Below are 20309 nucleotides of genomic sequence, written 5' to 3' on the forward strand. Positions count from 1 at the left end.
CTATGAGGGCATTTCCGGAAGAGATTAGCACTTAAATGGATAATTGAGTAAAGCAGATGATCCTCCCTAATCCACTTTGGAGAAGACCAAAGTAGACTGGTCCTCTTTAAGTCGACTGCCTACTTCAAGCGGGCATCTTCCAATACACTAAGGGCCTGAATAAACAAAGAGGCAGCAGGGCAAATTCGCTCTGTGCTAGAGCTGACACACTGTCTCCTGCCCCCAGACATCCGGCCTTAAGTTCTTAAGCTTTTAGACCCAGCCCGGGACTCACATCCTCCCCCTCCACCTGATTCTCAGACTCTCAGACCTTTGAACCCGGACTCAAAGACATCACCAGCTGTTCTAGTTCTCCAGATCATGGGACTTCCTTATAGCCATGTAAGCCAACTCCTACAACTCTCCTCTTAAATCTATCTCTTCTTCTAGCCTGTGGGTTCTGTTTCTCTAGCAAATCTTAATATACCTTTATATTAGGTAACTCTACAGGGGTTACATCAAAACGAGAAACATGTCTATGAAATTAATTTCATGAGAAGGCTAAAGAGAAGTGTTTTCTGAAATCCCATTTTCTTGAAGGAGAACAATGAGAAAGGCCAAGATCTTCAGTTTTACTTTACTATCCAGCAACATCCCAACAAAAAAATAAAGGCATCACTAGAAAATAAACTCTGGGTCAGAATAAACCACAACCATTAAGGCTTATCAGTTTCATAGACCAGCAAAATATCACAGAAATTAAAGAGCACGAAAGAATCTGAATGAACCACGTTATGCTCACCCCCCAAAACTCTCCCACCAGCCACGGAGGGAGCCTGTTATTCATTGTCTGCAGGTCCTGGGGACTCCCCACATTTCCTTTCCATTTTAAAGCTGCCACCACCTACACTCCCTCTGGATATACTAAGACTTAGTATAAGGCCGGGCGCAGTGGCTCACACCTGTAATCCCAGCACTTTGGGAGGCCAAGTCGGGCGGATCACGAGGTCAGGAGATCGAGACCATCCTAACACGATGAAACCCCGTCTCTACTAAAAATACAAAACAAAATAGCCGGGCGTAGTGACGGGTGCCTGTAGTCCCAGCTACTTGGGAGGCTGAGGCAGGAGAATGGCGGGAACCCGGAAGGCGGAGCTTGCAGTGAGCTGAGATCACGCCACTGCACTCCAGCCTGGGCGACTGAGCAAGACTCCGTCTCAAAAAAAAAAGAAGAAAAAAAAAAAAAAAGACTTAGTATAAAAGGTCTAAACAATTTCCCCTCTCATTTTTTGCTCCACACAGTAACAACAGAACAATTCAAATGTAAAAGGTTTTATAATCACAAAAAATGGGAAAAGATGGAAAAAAAAACTAATATAAGAACTAAGAATATTATAAAGCTTTAAAAAAAAAAAAGTCTTACAAAGTTTCTGTTTGTGGTTGCTAACTTCTAGCTAAGCTGATGGACAAGTTTTTCAACTTTATCCCCAAGGGAAGAACTTGAATATGTATTTTCCCCCCCACCAAGGAGCTCTGAAAAGTCAAATCCTAGTAGAACAGTTCACTAATGTTCTTTAAGTAGGCAATAATCTCAAGCAATCTCTATTTCTCATAGGTTCAGACTGGATGATGCCTACTCCCAGGAGGCTTATCTCAAAAAGCATAGCATCCTCTAGGAGGTACTACCCTACCTATGTCTATCTTGGCAGGGAAACCACGCAGCCACGCTAGTCAGGTCCTCCTTGACAGCTATAATCAACCCAAACCACGTAAGGGTAAAGAATGGTTTAAGTAGTAAATACAGTTGCCAAATACAATAATTAGTAAGTGTGAAACCAGGTGTGTCCATCAAGCTAAAGGACCAGAAGAGGAAGAATTATGTAGTGATGAACTTCAAAACGGTCTAATCTAGGCAAACTTCAGCAAGAGCATAGGACAGAAGATGGCAGTGTATAGGCCACATACAGGGTGGAATGCTGGAAATTAGGACAGGCATTGAGATATATCACATGCAGAATGGCAGATATATGCTAGACAGCAATAGGCTGAAACTGAAATAAGAGGTAAGGAAATGAAGAGGATGGATTCACGCTAGTTTCCAAGAAGTTCACTTAAGAAAGAGTGGTCACTCAATCATGGTGCTGCAAGGGAATATTTTGGGGACAGGAGCTTTTATAACAGAGGAAAGGAAGTGGCTATGTGCAATAATGAGAAACATCACAAACTGGGGGAGAAGTTCAAAATAGAAAACAGAAAAGCAATGACTTCTCAAGAGGTGGGAACTGGATCAAGAAATGAAAAAAAAAAAATCTGGGTAAAAGACACTTTTTACTATCAGATGAAGAGTGGAAGTTTAAGCCTTGACCTTGTATGTTGGTTATGTTGCTTTGAATAGTTTCAAATTTATCCATGACAGATTCATCCTGCATAAGAATAATGCAAGATTCTGCCCAGTACTACTTAGGAAAAAAAAAAAAAAAGTAAGAAAAATGAGACCTCTTTGTACAAAGATTTACTGAGTGCTTACATGCTAGACACTAGGGATGCAGAGATAAATATGGCCATCAAGAGTCTACAATCTGGTAGGAGAACTAGGGTTGTAAATAAATAATTCCAAAACAGTATGACAGCTGTCATAATGCAAGCAAACACGAGGTAGGAGGTGGTCCCAAGGAATGGAAGAGCCGGCGTAACACTGTCCACTGCGGTACACTGCACTTCCAGGTTACTGGAAAGACTTTAGAATTCTAACTGCATTTTGGTCACAAAGGAAGAGTTTACATTTGGTCTCATTTAAAACAAACAAACAGCAGATTAAAAATAATAATAAATCTAATAGAAAGGATATCCATCTTAAACACTGCCCTGGAGATGAATACACCAGTAGTCAATCTCTCTTTGCCTTTCTCATAAGGAAAGAATCAGGAAGAATTGCACAATAAAACAAAGAATGCTTTTAAGTCTTATCTTGATGGGAAATGAATCAATTTAATTAGACTTAGATCCAAGCAGGCTTAAAGAAAGAACATTTTAACAACTATGTTAAAGAACCTGCCTTACAGTTACATCTCCATAGCTGCTCTTTCTTTCAATTACATAGAAGGAGGCACAATGTACAACCTGCTTTCTACTAGTCCACCCACAATACAGGGCCATGGCAGCAGTGGCTGTTAAATGTCTGTCACTATACTAGGAGCTGCGGATACATGAGGAAACTGAGTCTCCAACACCTCAATAGAACTGACATTCTAGATATAGGACCAGGTCACATACTTGGAACCATGTATTCTGAGAAATGTCCCCATATCGGGAGTGAATTTAATTCATGAACATTTACCGATCGCATTTACTAATCACATACTGTGTATGATGTCCAGTGCTTAGGAAGAGGGTAGAGAATGGCACTGAGACTGAGGAGCTTAGACAACTTAAGGGAACCTCTACGTCCCCCTAGCCTTGGTAGGGGCACAATTACTGTTCTTGTGTGGAGACATCTTAGCCTTCAAGTACAATTCTTGAAGAGGTGGGGGACAGCACTTTTACATACAGAGTTAGCATCTTGACAAAAGATTTTCTCATGCTTATCATAGCGCTGTCTTCAGAGAGAATCATAAAAAGGGCTTAATAAAAATTCTAAATAGAGTGAAACCTAAACTGTCCATGGTGAGGGTGATGGATAATTTAGCCTTCTCTGTGTGTGACACCCAATTCTACAGACCTGCCCCCAACCACGGTGAGTACTCAAGAACAAAAGATTGCAAATGTGCACAATTCAAACATTATGCAAATTAGACTTCAGAAGGCAAAATAGGGGAAAGAAAAAAAGACAAAAAATGTGAGTTTTAAAAATTTTATTTAAATTAATAACCAAGAATGTCATTCATCTGAAATGATGAGGCGCTAAAAGAAACTACCAAATGCCTGAAACCCGAGTTAGTTCAGTTCCACAGCCTGACAACAAAGGTATGTGCCCCGAGAAAGAAAATCTCGTGTCTCTCCAAGGTGCCCTCAAGTACTGTTGGACTGACGCTTGCTGCTGTGAGACCCTCTCATTTTATTCATTTAACTCCACAATACATCTCTGAAACCTATTGTCCTTAACCTTGGCTTCAGCACGTCACTCTCTGCTTTACCAGTAGTCGTTTTTCTTGGCTTCTATGAATAAGGCCCTGTCCTGAAGCTCTCAGCTCTCTGTCCTAGAAATGTCTCTTGATTTCATCGTCTTTTCTCTGCTTGGCCCAGCCCCTCCCTCCCTCATGAGGCAGTTGCCCTCGGTTGGCTCCTGTGCTCTTTCTTCTACCTTCTTTTGTTGTGGCAGACGACAGATGGTGACTAGGGTTAACCCTTCGGGTCCCTGGGCTACTAAGCAGCAGGTTCTTAACCTAGGTGTTATCAGAACTACCCCACAGGGCTCTGAAAAAATACCAACGTCCAGCCCCCATCCCTGAACAATACATCAGAACATGAGGTCTGTGGCCCAAGCATCTGAACTTTTAATGCTTTCTGTTGATTCAAATGTAAGGTTGAAAACCTCAACCGCAAACTGACCAACCAGATTACAGGAAGGTAGGGACAACTACTCCTCTGACCATGGGACTTGGATGGATGCAAGCCTAGTGCAAAGGGCTCTGGCCAGGAACATCCTTCACCATTTCACTCCAGTGCACACATCATCATTGTCTATCTGTGTCATGGCATGAAAAATTTTGGCTAGAAATGCCATAAATAATGCAGGTGACTGTGTGAGTCACCTAGCAAATCTAAGACATTCTACATGGAAGAAAGGTTTTGTGCCCAGCAGTGGGACACGGGAAAAAAACCAATGATGGTGACAGAGCAAAAAGTTCCATCAGTCCCTTTAGGTTGTTCTTAAAACCGTCCTGCAAATTCTCCTTTAGAAACTCCCGTTGCCCATTTAGAATTTCTGAAATTCTGGCCAGGCAAGGTGGCTCACGCCTGTAATCCCAGTGCTTTGGGAGGCTGAGGCGGGCAGATCATTTGAGCAAAACCAATCTTGCCAAGATGATGAAACCCCGTCTCTGCTAAAAATACAAAAATTAGCTGGGCGTGGTGGTGGGCGCCTGTAATCCCAGCTACTCAGGAGGCTAAAGCAGGAGAATCGCTTGAGCCTGGGAGGCAGACGTTGCAGTGAGCAGACATCGCGCCACCGCACTCCAAGCTGGGCGACAGAGCCAGAGACTGTCTCAAAAAAAAAAAAAAAAAAAAAAAAAAGAATTTCTAAAATTCCACGGTTATCCCCCTGCTGTTTTAGCAGAGTATAACAGCAGAGGAAGATGTAGATTAAATCACATCAAAAAGAGCTAGAGGGTAACATCTAACTGAGGGGAGGTATGACAGATATTGAATAGCTAGAATGCAACAGGTGGAGCTCTAGGAAGAGGTACAAGACTAAGATAAAACTGGTCTAATAGATCAAAAGAAAAGTCAAGCCCAGAGATAAGAAGTTACATACGTTCACAAGCAGGGTGGCACTGAATAACTATTTGCTAAATGAATGCAAAAGCAAGTTTAGGATACAAATATAGGAAACTAGGGTACAAATTATCAAGAATGCAACTGGAGAAGAGTAAATACCAAAAGTGAAAGTTTTGGTGTTTGGCCAGCCCATAGTGTATGCAGGAAGGCACAGCTTTACCCTGGGACTCATTTGCAGACAAATAAGAACAAAAAGACCAGGGTGTTGAAGATGCAGGGGAGAAGTAGGAAGGTGCTGGAGTATTTTTCTATCAACCTCTTAAACCTTCCATTTTTACCCTTCAGGCCCTGAACAGGAAAGATCTGAGGACGAGAAATGCTTTGCTGGACGAAAAGCAAAAGAAGGCCAGGCACGGTGGCTCATGCCTGTAATCCCAGCACTTTGGGAGGCCAAGATACACAGATCACTTGAAGTCAGGAGTTCGAGACCAACCTGGCCAATGTGGCAAAACTCTGTCTCTAGCAAAAATACAAAACTTAGCCAGGCATGGTTGTGTGTGCCTGTGGTCCCAGCTACTCACGAAGCTGAGGCATGAGAATCACTTGACATCAGGAGGCAGAGGTTACACTGAGCCAAGATCGCGCCACTCCACTCCAGCATGGGTGACAGAATGAAACCCTATCTTTAATAATAATAAAAAAAAAAAAAAAAAAAAAACACCAGACAAAAGCAAAGCTTAGTATCTGCAACGTGTTCAGCGTGGTACTAAAAGTGGCCAAGACAGACATGTGCCTTCTGGGAGGCACCTACCTCATCTCTGTTCCACTGTACCCTCTACACGTAGGTAACTGCCTTACTAGACATGCAACATTTCTGAAACTTTAGTCAAGACAGAAAAAAAAACCTTGGGAGGAATAGTGTACTTTTATAAAGCTCCCTCTTCAGATTAAAATTGTCTGTATTAGCCGGGCGCGATGGCTCACGCCTGTAATCCCAGCACTTTGGGAGGCCGAGGCGGGCAGATCACAAGGTCAGGAGATCGAGACCACGGTGAAACCCCGTCTCTACTAAAAAATACAAAAAATTAGCCGGGCACGGTGGTGGGTGCCTGTAGTCCCAGCTACTCAGGAGGCTGAGTCAGGAGAATGGCGTGAACCCGGGAGGCGGAGCTTGCAGTGAGCCGAGATCATGCCACTGCACTCCAGCCTGGGAGACAGAGCAAGACTCTGTCTCAAAAATAAAATAAAATAAAATAAATAAAATTGTATTTGAACATAAATGCAAGCTAAATCATACATCAAGCATTAAAATTATATTGTTTTACATTAAAAACTTATTGAGCAAGTTTGCATTTATAGCTTCCTAATCTTTGCAAAAACTGAGTTAATAAGCTACTAGCACTCAGCCAGGCGCAGTGGCTCAGGCCTGTAATCCTAGCACTTTGGGAGGCCAAGGCGGGCGGATCACGAGGTCAGGAGATTGAGACCATCCTGGCTAACATGGTGAAACCCCATCTCTACTAAAAATACAAAAAAAAATTAGCCGGGCGTGGTGGCAGGCACCTGTAGTCCCAGCTACTGGGGAGGCTGAAGCAGGAGAATGGTGTGAACCTGGGAGGTGGAGCTTGCAGTAAGCCAAGATCGTGCCACTGCACTCCAGCCTGGGCGACAGACTGAGACTCCGTCTCAAAAAAATAAAATAAATAAAATAAGCTACTAATTCTCAAAGAACTCTGTATTCTAATCTTTGTTTATAAGAAAAATGTTGACACAATACATTAGCTGTGTTCTCTAGAGTGAAAATTCCTCCATAGCATCAAGCCAGTAAACAATTCTTTCTGAGAAGCAGCCGAATGGAGAAACAAGTCATTGAATAGTCTAAGAAACTTCATCCCGTGTCATTTTCTGAGTTACTTTCAGGAGTTTTTACTTCTGTCTTTGTCTGTTGTTTTAAACCATCTTTACAGGCTCCTGGGAACAGAAGCTGGAGCTGCATTGGGAGCAACCTCACCAAACATTACCATATTCATTTGTTTGGGGCCTTGGTATCTTGCCAAACCCACCAACTTCTCTCATGTGCTCTCCTGGTGCTGGAGGACTCCAAGCAGGCAAGAAACAACAGGATTTTGAGGCTGGGTGATACGCAACCATGTCTCATATCAGAAAAGCTTACGACTTGCATTCACGGACCAAATGCCAAACTGTGCCCCCAATCCTGCAAGATTTCTGAGCAACATTCCTGGTAGGAATTCAAGCCACTTCCCAACACAGTCTATATGTGTGTGCTTGCCACACACATAAGATCAAGTAGATCACATGTGACTGCAGATAGACTGAATATACCCATCCTTGAATCAGGGATCCCACAGCTGAACCTAACAAACTAACAAACTAAACAAACATATGTTCTCATTTGCTATAATAAGGTAAACCTGTGAATTTGCATCCGCCTTCTAACCCCCAATTTTCCTGCTTTTCCACCACCTAGTCGTATCTCTGTTAGCATTACTCTTGCCCATAAAGAACAATTACGTACCCACCCATACTCGAGGTGCTGTGAGAAGTCACAGTCCTTGCTTTCAAGGGTATGTGCATTCTGAGAGCAGCACCAGTATCACAGAAAGCGACACAAGAGCACAAACACTAATAGCTACCTGGGTTCAGAGATGGAAGAATCAAAATGCCAGAACAGTGAAGAGTTCGTAGCAACCGAGTTGGGTATTAAAGAATATCCCAGAATTTCCCAGACTGGGATTCCAAGGCAAAGGTGTCTTAGCAAAGCCACACAGGAAGCACAGTATAAACTCTGCTCAGGGGACACTGAGAGGCACACTTTGGTGAAACGAAGAGTTTGTTTAAAAGACTGACCCTTGGATTATTTTAACCCTGAACCACTGGGCACTATGTTTACAACATAACACTGCCTCAACTAACGTCCATGGAAAAAGTAATCCATGCTGGGTGTTAAGAATCAGGCTGCAGACATGTGTAAGATTTTGCATTCAAAGATAACAATCTTCCTCTTGATCCAGTGGCTCTGCTGGTGAGAATTCAGGCCGCGGCATCTTGCTGGCCTACAGATTATAATCACTTTGCTCCTCTCTCCCTTGGCTGCACTCACCTGGCAAAGAAGCAACCTGGCCACACCCAAGGATTCCCATCGCTAGGCTGAATCCAGGTGGAGAAAAACAATTGCAATGACCATCTCCCTTTGAATCAGATCAGAAGGCAAAACTGGAAAAAGATCCTCCCTGCTGACTTTTCTGCCATCCCCAGTAGGTTCACATTCCAAAAGAACTATTTCTCTTCTCTTTCCCCTTCCTCTTGGCCCCTTTTTCCCTCGCCCTGCCTAGATGTCTTTGAGAAAATAGAAGCAATGGGGCCAGAATTCCCTCTTCCTCCCACCTGCGCCCCAATGCCCTCCTGCCTGCCTTGACACCCCTTTCTCCCATGACAAGGTGTTGTGCTGAACCCCTACCCACTCCAGAAGGGATTGCACCAGGTTCAAGAAGAAGAAACCCAGAGCTAGTGAACAGAACATGGAGTCTCACTGAGGGCTTACATGCAGGGGAGAGAGTTCAGTGCTGGTGGGCTGAACAGGAGAACTGCATGCCCCGGTGGCTACGGGCTGAGCAGAGAAACTCGCAACTTGCAAAAAGCATGCAGCACACGGCCGCGAGCGGTGGCTCACCCCTGTAATCCCAGCACTTTGGGAGGCCGAGGTGGGCAGATCACGAGGTCAGCAGTTCAAGACCAGCCTAGCCACCATGGTGAAACCCCCTCTCTACAAAAGATTCAAAAAAATCAGCCGGGCGTGGTGGCTTGCACCTGTAATCCCAGCTACTCAGGAGACTGAGGCAGGAGAATCGCTTGAACCTGGGAGGCGGAGGTTGCAGTGAGCCGAGATCATCCCACTGCACTCCAGCCTGGGCAACAGGGCAAGACTCCATCTCAAAAAAAAAAAAAAAAAAAAAAGCATGCAGTTCACGCAGCAGCATCTTCACTTAGCACCTTCCCCAACAGTCTCCACCTGGCAACCTTCAATTAACCCCAAAGGGCCTTGATCCCCCATATGGTCCATGTTCCATGGGACAAGATGGAGACTCAGGTGTTCCTCATAGATAAGAAATGACTTTCCGGGTGGGCCACTCCCAGGCTCCCTAGCTTGGAACTCCAAACCACATTCAGATGCGTCATCTGCCATACAGATGTGATTCAGTTAGTGCTATTTGGTGCATTGACTACATATGTGGAGAATGAGCTTCCCTGCTGCCATCAAAAGCCAAACCCTTCATCTGTGCTCCCATCCCACTTCTCTTTTCAGGCCACCCAACCTGGCTCATTCACCTGTGATACGTGGACACTGCTCATGGAGGGCACCAGACTCCGGGACATCAAATCCAGTGCTGTCTATTCCTTTGTCTTTCTGGCTTAATCTCTCAACATGTCAACTGGAAAGGCCATTCCAGCCTTAACACGTAAACTTCTCTTAGCTTCTGGGATGAGATTCTCCCCTGGTGCTCCCCACAGCCTCTGCAGAGGCTCCTTCTCAGACTCCTGTTCATGTTCCTCCATGCTCCAGTGTGGTTCTGCCTGGGCCACCTCCTCTCCCCTCTGTGCACTCTCTCCTAACCCCAACCAGGCCTGTGTTTGAAATACCACATACGGGCAAATGGTTCCAAAAGCTCTCTCCACTATTCGCCCGATACAGTCTCTCCACTTCAAGTGGGCCAGCCACCACCTGCCACCCTTCCTCCCGAATGCCATCTCCCCACTCAATCCAATCCTTCCCCTCCTTTAGGCCATGCTCAAGTCCTAACTTCTCCAGGAAAACAAAATACCTTCCAATGACTCCCTAGCCACACTGATCTCTCCCCTGTCTGGGCTTCCTGAAGCACTGAAACAGTCTCCAGCACAGGATTTATTACTTAATGAGGGATAGTCTTTTAATGGTTCCCTAAATGTCTGCTTCCTATCATGCAAATCCGTCCTCCTAACTAGATGTAAGCTTCTGAACAATACAAGCATTTCTTTTCTTGGTACTGAGCAACACGGGCGATGTCCAAAATAATTATTAGTTCTTTGATAACAAACATGAAGAACCAAAACTCTACACACTATTTTAGTGTTAGTCTGAGAAAAACCTGGAAGTTATCTGACAAATTACAAGTAATTTTTTTATATATTTTTATTTGTCTAGAATCACCATGTAGCATCACGAGGAACCCACATTTAAAAAGGCAGTGATAAATTCGTAAAACTTTCTATCAAATGAAATTCTCAGAACTTTCAAAACTTACATTATTGAGCAAGATTTAATATAAATCACAGAAATACAGTAAATAAGTATATTTTCAATGAAAACATTAAACGCAGGTAAATTTTTGTTCCATTTGTGTGTTATAATAACAGAAGCAGTTTAATCCCTCAATACAAAAGTCTACCTGAGACACGGGGAACACACAGTTAAGCCTGGGATTTCTGCCAGACCTTTCTTTAAGCATAGCTACAGAAACAAGTGCTGCTCATCAATACTGTTGAAGGGTCTGACTTTTAGGCTACGATGAAGACCAGTTCATCCACTAAAGAGAAATAGCTTTATTTTTCGTGATTAAAAAAAATAAATTCTATCCCACCTTTGCCATTCTCCCAGTTCCCATCAGTTAATTTTCCTCTCTGTGGCCACATCACAACTCAGCTGAAAACGCCTTGCCACACCTAAGTGATAAAGGCTCAAACCAGGGAGCCTGGCCTTCCTCGGCTTGGCCCCTCCAGACTCCTCTCTGACCACACTGGGCACTAAACACTTACCTTTGACATTCCAGCAACACCAACTGCACAGCAGCATAACCAGATACTGTCCTCTCCAAACCCGTGGGCACCTGGGGTCCCCCACTTCCAACCCCATCATTTCCTCCCCGTGTCCCCTCACCGTTTTCTTCACAGTTATCTTTTTCTTTCTTATTGCAACCTTCGCCTCCTGGGTACAAGCAATTCTCCTGCCTTAGCCTTCCTAGTAGCTGGGATTACAGGTGCAAGCCACCACGCCCGGCTAATATTTGTATTTTTAGTAGAGATGGGGTTTCTGTCATGTTGGTCAGGCTGGTCTTGACCTCCTGGGCTCAAGTGTTCTGCCCATCTCAGCCTCCCAAAGTACTGGGATTACAGGTGTGAGCCACTGCGCCTGCCCCAGAGTCCTCTTTCCAGAATTGGTTCAGGATCCCCAATCCCACTAGGATTGAGGGAGAAGGCGGCCTTGGTTGCCCTCCTCTGGGTTTCTTTTGCTACATGTGCACCCTGGTAATAGAGCATTGACCATACTGTTCTGAGACTTAGTCATGAATCTTTCTCCCCAAATATCTGTAAGTTCCTGGAGAAGAAAGACCATGTTTTTATTTGTATTCTGTCGTGAGCTGCACAGTGTCTCAAATAAAGAAATGTCCGGCCGGGCGCGGTGGCTCAAGCCTGTAATCCCAGCACTTTGGGAGGCCGAGACGGGCGGATCACAAGGTCAGGAGATCGAGACCATCCTGGCTAACATGGTGAAACCCCGTCTCTACTAGAAATACAAAAAAACTAGCCGGGTGAGGTGGCGGGCGCCTGTAGTCCCAGCTACTCGGGAGGCTGAGGCAGGAGAATGGCGTAAACCCGGGAGGCGGAGCTTGCAGTGAGCTGAGATCCGGCCACTGCACTCCAGCCTGGGCAACAGAGCGAGACTCCGTCTCAAAAAAAAAAAAAAAAAAAAGAAATGTCCAAGTCCTAACCTTTTAACGTGACCTTATTTGTAAACAGGTTCTTTGCAGATGTATTTAATTAAAGGATCTCGGGATGAGATCATCCTGGACCTAGGGTGGACCCTAAATTCAATGACTGGTATCCTTAAAAGAGAAAGGAGAGGACCTGAGACACACAGACACACAGGGAGAAGGCCAAGGGAAGACAGATGCAGAGACAGACGTGATGCTGCCCCAAGCCAAGGGAAACCAGAAGATGAGAGAAGCAAGCATGAATTATTCCTAAAGTCCTCAGAGAGAGCATGGCCCTGCTAATACACTGATTTTGGACTTAATGGCCTCCAGAGAGAATAAATTTGTTGTTTCAAGCCACCAAGTCCATAGTAATCTGCAGTAGCCCTAGGCACTAACACACAGTCCAAACTTCAACACGTTACCTACTACCTAGGGGCCACTCAACAAAAACTGTGCTCAACTAAGATGAAGGCAAGGCAAGGAACGAGAAAGCATCTGAACTGCAATCTGGGTTCAGCATCTGGGACGTGGACTCAGATGCTACTCTACTATGAGAATTCTGGTGAGTCCCTTATCTACAGTAACTCTAACTCTTTCCCCAGTAAAATGACGAAACGGGCCCACAGGACCCCTCTATGGGGGGACTCATATACCTTGAACCCTCTTCAGCCAGAATAACTCCTCATTTTTTTTTTTTTTTTTTTTGAGACGGAGTTTCGTTCTTGTTAACCAGGCTGGAGCGCAATGATGCCTTCTCATCTCACTGCAAACTCTGCCTCCCGGGTTCAAGCAATTCTTCTGCCTCAGCCTCCCGAGCATCTGGGATTACAGGCGCCCGCCACCACGCTCAGCTAATTTTTTGTATTTTTAGTAGAGATGGGGTTTTCATCTTGTTGGCCAGGCTGGTCTCTAACTCCTGACCTCAGATGATCCACCCACCTCCACCTCTCAAAGTGCTAGGATTACAAGTGTGAGCCACCACGACCCGCAGAACAGCTTTAATTGATCCTTAATAGTATCTTCTTCCCACTCACTAAATTAATTTTATTTTCTTCTTTTTTTTGGCTCAGAGTCTCACTCTGTCACACAGGTTGGAGTGCAGTGGTGCAATCTCGGCTAACTGCAATCTCCACCTCTCGGGTTCAAGTGATTCTCCTGCCTCAGCCTCCCAAGTAGCTGGAATGACAGGCACATACCACCACACCTGGCTAATTTTTGTATTTTTAGTAGAGACAGGGTTTTGCCACGTTGGCCAGGCTGGTCTTGAACTCCTGACCTCAAGTGATCTACCCGCTTTGGCCTCACAAAGTGCCAGGATTATAGGTGTAAGTCACCATGCCCAACCTTAATTTTATTTTCATCTAAAAAGCTTTCAGGCCAAAAAAAAAAAAAAAAAAAAAACCTGGATTAAAATGACATTTCATACTTATATTTTAACCAGTTCATAAAAAAGTAGTAAAATAGTTTAATCCATAATATGCTGAAAATCAATTTACCACCATATCCCCTATTTTTTTCTGCAAAGCAACATCAGCAATTTACTAGTAGTTGACCCAATCCAGCTGGAATTGTTGACACTTTTAGGTCAGAAAAACTGCACCTAAACATGAGTCAACGTAAATGCCACTAACTGACCCCAAACCTAAATGTTTATAACACAACTGCATGATGACTAATTTTTGCAGAGTAACAAAGAAAATCTCCTCCAACATTGGAATTTTCTCCACTTGCACTGTAATTGAAGTCCCATACCGAAAATTTCCATTTCAAAGAATCTGGCTAAGAAATACATAAATATAACTGCTGCCACCACCAAATGGTAACGTGTTAGCAAAGGAGTCAAACAAAACAAAAACTATTTCACCCATCTTCAGGCCTCCATAAACAGACACATAGACACAGTTTTCATGGTTGAATGTTTCCTAATTCAAAAAATGGAAATGAAGGGTAAACAAAGGTGTTAGTAATGAAATGTATACCTGGCCTACCTGTATATACTCCTGCTGAATTTGGGTTACATTTAAAACGATACTTTAAGTGTTTTCATAGATCATGCTGCGGCCCTTGCATTCATGTTTGTATAGTGGCTGCCTTGATTCTTTTTTTAGGAAACCAACCAAAACAACATAAAGGAACCCCGAGCCAAGGGACTCACATTTCAGTTGAACAAAATACCCATGAGAAACACTTAGACTCAAAACTTTCCAAACCAATTCATCCTTCTGAAAACAAACTCGACAGTCACTGGGGCCAACTGTTCAGCTAGAATTGGCAGAACTACGTTTGCAAAACTGAACCGTGAATCCCAGCACAAGTGAGTTACCAAAATTTTTCCTTCCAGGTGGAAACTCAATCCGAAAATCAAAAATCCCTCGAGTTGGAAGGCTCAATAAACCCACAGTATTCAATTCCAAAGTTCCTGGCTTTTAAATATGAGCCCCCACAGACACGAAAACGGGACTGCAAGGTACATAAACAGATTGATCTGAAATGTTTCCAGCCCTTAATAACAACTCTATCTTAAAAAGTGTTCTTTAACTGTAATAAAACTAAGATAGCAAAAGGCAAAGGAAGCGTCTTGGGTTTCGGCTCGCACACAGTCCTTGTGTTTTGTAAACTCTACCACGTAAGTGTAACTTAATTTGCAAAGAAGCAGAAGGACTGGCGCTTGTAATCAAGCATTGTGTTTTCTGGAAGCCCAAGCCCAGGATGAATGAGCTTTAACTCTGTGGACTTCGTGTTTACTTGCATCCTCACGTGGCACACCGCACAGCCCAAAAGCGCTGCGCCCGGGACAGCGCGGGGCGCGCCAGAGAACCCGAAAACTTTACTTTGCAAACTAGTGGAGCTGAGAGGCAGCTCAGACGCAGATTCGCTTGCCTTTCCCTGAACTGCACCCATGCCAAGCACACGAGGTCTTTCCTAGCACCACCCCCTACCTACAGCTCCACACAAAGGCGCGTGGGTGCCGGCAGGACCCCTCTCCAAAGTTGAGCGGAGAGGTAAGAAAAAGCCGAGCGGCACAGGACCGGGCGTCCCGGGAAATACTCACAGGGTGACCGTGCGGTTGGGCAGAGTATCTGGGGGCAGGACCTGCGCGAGCTCCAGGCTGCTACACACCACCTTGCCCTCGGCGGCACCCGCCGCTCTGCCAGACCCTCGGGGCCGCCCATCGTGCTTGCAGCCGGCGGGCAGCGCCGCGGCGCCACCGCCACCTCCCAGCAGCGCTAGCAGCGCTAACAGCGAGAGCTGCAGCAGCAGCGGCGGCTGCGCGCGGCCCCGCCGGCGTCCGGGTGGCTCCATGCTGCGGGCCGGGGCCTGCGGGGAGAGCGGCGGCGCGCTGGCCTAGCGGGCCGCCCCGAAGTCCGGGCGGGCAGGAGCGCGGCGCGGGCTCAGCGGCGCCCAGAGCCTCATGGCGGCCGGAGGACGGGCCCTCCCCGGCGCCGACATGCTCCTTTGTCCGCTGCGGCTGCGCTGGGCCTCGAGGGAGCCGGGGGTCACGGCCGCACGGGTCCCAGCGCCGCTCTACCTCCCGGCGCGAGCGCTGCCTCCTCCTCCGCCGCCGCCGCCGCCTCCTCCCCTGGCCAGGACCCGCGGCGGCTCCTCCCCGCCCGCCGCCGCCGGCCGCCTCCGCCCCTGCCCCTCCTCCTCCCCGGCTCTCCTGCTCTCCCGGTGTCTGCGGCTGCCCGGGAGTCCGGGGAGGCGGCGCACGCTCTCGGGACCTGCCGAGCCCGACTCCGACCCGGTGCGCGCCCGGGCCTTGGCCTCCGGGCAGGAGTTGTGGGGAGCCCGCGGGAAGGCGGTAACTCGTAGAGAGGGCCAAGGAAAGTTCGAGTTCAAACTCCAGCCGCGGTGGCCACTCTTCTGCTCGTTTCCCTTCGCCTTCACCGCGCTTGCACTGCGGGCACAGGACAAAGCCGTCCTGTGCTCTCCTGGAGACTGCCCATGTGGCCCAAAGAGCCTGGCCCGGAGGATGGAGTAGAGAGAAGAGCAGGGAATTTCCCTAAGCATCCCTATGGGGAAAGTACCCAAAACCAAGTGTTTCAGAAGGAATCGCCTTCTCACCTCATTGTGGTAGTCTCATTTGTCCCAAATACACTCGAGCCAGGAAACAGGTTCCTCTTCAATACGGTGAACAGTCTGAAGCTGTTTCTGGCCTTCAACAACAACAGGGATAGACTCTAGAGGATGCATCTGGACCTCACTAGAAAGGCTGCCTTTTGAAAGAAATTTGACAGGCAAAGATACCTGAGATGTTCACCAGTTCGGGCAATAATGAGAGAACCCTCCAAGAAACCCTAACAGAATTGATTACTCTGACTTACAGCCTCGCCCTAACGTTTGCAAGCCCAGGGCTTACCTACCCTATGTTTGAAATTTTACAAGGATTCTATGATGCTAATAAAGTATGTTCTGTGCTCCTGCTTTGAGAAATTACCTCCATAACAACCTGGAAGGTTTGTAAGCAGGATTCTCAGACACTTTGGAGTTTCTCCCTGAAACACAGCAGATGGGAAAGAGTCAGATCCAAATCTTTGGCCTGTACACCCTCACCGCCTTTGCTTCCTGTGCCCAGCTGTCTTCAAGGACAAGAAGGGATTTTTGTACCTGTGTGTGAACACTGCAGCCCACAAAACCAAGTTCTGTTCACACTTTCTACCAGCCACCCTTTGTCTGCCTCTCGAGCCCAGGTGTGCCTATACCAGTTGTTGGGTCCTTCATTGGGAGGACAGTTCTCAGAGGAAGCTAGCTCAGGGCCAAGAAGTGGCCTTGGTAATATCAGTCAGGGAATTCCAGGGTCCTGGGTCTTGGGGACATAGTGGTACCCAGGCTTTGGGTGCTAGCCTGGAGATTTTTCACCCCATAAGAAGAGTCAGGTTGGTGTCCTCTAAAGTGGAGGGCCCAGAGCACGGTTTTTCTTGCTTGAGTCTAAGGGCATTACTGCCTCTGGCCCCTACAAAATTTATCTTAGGGACCAATTTCCAGGAATCTATTTATCTGACTAGAGCTTTCTCAATGGGAAGTAAATAAATGGTCTCCATTTATCATACACTAGTGTATTAAATTTGAATAGCAGTTCATTTGACCAACCCAACAATGTCCAGTGCTGTTTAATAATAATTCTGTGATTGGATAACTGTTCTAGTTCTATACTGTCTAATACGGTGGCCAACTGTGGCTACATCGTGTGTGAAAAGTAGATAGTATGCAATAAGAAGTGAATTTTTCGTTTCATTTTAATTAATTTACATTTGAATTTAAATACCCAGTGGCTACGCTGTTGGTGTTGAACAACACAAGCCCAGACACTATGATGGAAAGAAAAAGTGGGAGATTAGCACCACCATTAAGTGACTTCAGATCTATAAATAACCTTAGAAGACAAACTGGTGCCTCTGTGTTAAGGTGGGTGAAATGGATCACATTTCTCTTGAATTTATCTAAAGAATTATTATTCCCTAACAAAATCATTACCTGTTTTTTGATTAAGATAAAACTTTATATTACAGATTGAGCATTAAGCATCCCCAATCCGAAAATCCAAAACCTGAAATGCTCCAAAATCCAAAACCTTTTAAGTTCCGACAAGTAATACCTCAAGTGGAAAACCCCACACCTGACCACATGTGATGGGTCACCATCAAAATGCAGACACACTACGCAGTTTACTAGCATCCCCAAGGGAAAAAAGACCCTCCCAGCCTTTTTCTACTGATATATATCTTTTCAGGGCATGCCCAGATTCCCCCATGCAAGCGTGCGCCCCAAAGGTAATCAAATGGCCCGTGTGCAGACTGGATTTACCAAGGTCGAGTTCCGCACAATGCCTACATGGGGACTTCATCTACATACATTACTCACTGTGGGTTTGCTTTTTTTTGTTTTTTGTTGTTGTTGTTTTTTCTTTTTCTTTGCTCTGTGGTGTAAAGATATTTTTGGTATAAAGAAATATCAGGCCAGGCACAGTGGCTCTCACCTGTAATTTCAGCACTTTGGGAAGCCAAGGAGGGCAAATCACAAGGTCAGGAGTTTGAGACCAGCCTGGCCAACATAATGAAACCTCGTGTCTACTAAAAATACAAAAAATTAGCCAGGTGTGGTGGCGGGCACCTGTAATCCCAGCTGCTCGGGAGGCTGAGGCAGGAAAATCGCTTGAACCCAGGAGATGGAGGTTGCAGTGAGCCAAGATTGCACCACTGCACTCCAGCCTGTGTGACAGTGCAAGATTCCATCTCCAAAAAAACAAAGAAAAGAAATATCAAAAAAAGCCTGCAGTTAATCCTGTGGGTATCAACGATAAGAAAAAGAAGCATTTATTATGTCCAGTTGTTAAAGAAACTGGACAGTGGTGTAGGTATGAAATTTATTACAGAAAAGTATGGTGACAGAGTGGCCGCCATGTGTAATCTGAAGAAACAAAAGGATAAATTGTTGAAGATCTATGCTAAAAGTGATAAACACAAGTAAATGAAAAATAGAAAAACATTGTATGATGCAAAATATGAAGATCTCAATTGAAAAAGTGGATCCATCAGCATCACAGTGACCACATGCCACTTAATGGTATGCTGATCATGAAACAAGCAAAGAGCTATCACAATGAATTGGAAATTGAAAGGAACTGTGACTGTTCAACAGGGTAGTTGCAGATGTTTAAGCAAAGACACAGCATTAAATGTTTAAGGATTTGTGGTGATAAAGTGTCTGCTGATCAGAAAGTTATGGAAAAAGTCATTAATGAGTTTGCCCATATCATCGCTGATGAAAATTGGATACCAGAACAAGTCTATAATGCTGACAAAAACATCACTATTTTGGCATTATTGCCCCAGAAAGACGCTGACTGTGGCAGATGAGACAGCCTCTATAGGAATTAAAAATGCCAAGGACAGAATAACTGCTGGGATGTGCTAATGTCGCAGGCACGCATAAGTGTAAACTCACTGTGATAGGCAAAAGTTTGTCCTCTCTTTCTGTCAAGGAGTGAATTTCTTACCAGTCCATTATTCTGCTAACAAAAAGGCATGGACCACCAATGACATCTTTTCTGATTGATTTCACAGACATTTTGTACCAGAGGCATACAGTCACTGCAGGAAAGCTGAACTGGATGACGACTACAAGGTTTTATATTCCTTGACAACTGTTCTGCTTATTCACCAGCTGAAATTCTTATCAAAAATCATGTTTATGCCATGTACTTCTCCCCAAATGTGACTTTATTCAGCTATGTGACCAGGGTATCCTTAAAGCATGGAAGGGTAAATATAAAAATACTTCCTTGAACAGCATTCTAGCAGCAATAAACAGAAAAACGGGTGTGGAGGTTTTCAAGAAAAGTTTAGTATGAGGCCAGATGCAGTGGCTCACACCTGTAATCCCAGCACTTTCAGAGGCCAAGGCAGGTGATCACCTGAGGTCAGGAGTTCAGGACTAGCCTGACCAACATGGTGAAATCCCATCTGTACTAAAAAATACAAAAATTAGCCAGGCGTGGTGGTGGGCACCTGTAATCCCAGCTACTAGGGAAGTTGAGACAGGAGAATTGCTTGAACCCAGGAGGCGGAGGTTGCAGTGAGCCAAGATCGTGCCATTGTACTCCAGCCTGGGTGACAAGAGCGAAACTCCATCTCAAAAAAAAAAAATAAAGTTTAGTACGAAGGATGCCATACATACTGTTGCCTATGCTTGGAACATAGCAACTATAGACAGAGTTTTGCATGCCTGGCACAACCTCTGGCCTGCAACTATGTTCAGTGACGATAAACAAGGTAATGATTTGGAAGGATTATGTATGTCAAGTGAGAAAAAAAATAATGGCTGATCTACTTACACATGCAAAAAATATACCCCCAGTGTCTGTCTGTAAGCTGGAAGAAGTGAATATCAAACAATGTTTATCATGGATAATGAGGCTCCAGTTGTTCATTCGTTGACCAATGATGAAGTAGCTGAAATGGTTTTGAATGAAGATGATCATGATAATCAGTGACAATGAAAATGAAAGAGAAAGTGCCTAGAAATGACATGGTGAAAATTTGTGATGGACTTACTGAAGGACTAAAGCAATGTTCATTCATAATAGAACAAGAAATCATGTTGGTTTATACAATCAAAGAGGGACTTCTAAGACAGAAACAGTTG

General features: G+C 45.2%; 1 protein-coding gene across 2 annotated transcripts in view; it reads right to left on the reverse strand.

Annotated features, from left to right (window-relative positions):
- Positions 1–15734, reverse strand: part of ADGRA3 (adhesion G protein-coupled receptor A3) — a 130411-nt gene extending 114677 nt beyond the window's left edge. For both annotated transcript variants that reach the window (XM_025385981.1, XM_025385979.1), the window contains exon 1: positions 15217–15734. In XM_025385981.1, the coding sequence (XP_025241766.1) occupies positions 15217–15467 (251 nt within the window). In that variant the 5' untranslated portion in view covers positions 15468–15734. The remainder of the gene's footprint in view (positions 1–15216) is intronic.
- Positions 15735–20309: the final 4575 nt, after the last annotated feature.

Source organism: Theropithecus gelada, chromosome 5 (genome assembly GCF_003255815.1).
Source record: "Theropithecus gelada isolate Dixy chromosome 5, Tgel_1.0, whole genome shotgun sequence".
Lineage (NCBI taxonomy): Eukaryota > Metazoa > Chordata > Mammalia > Primates > Cercopithecidae > Theropithecus > Theropithecus gelada.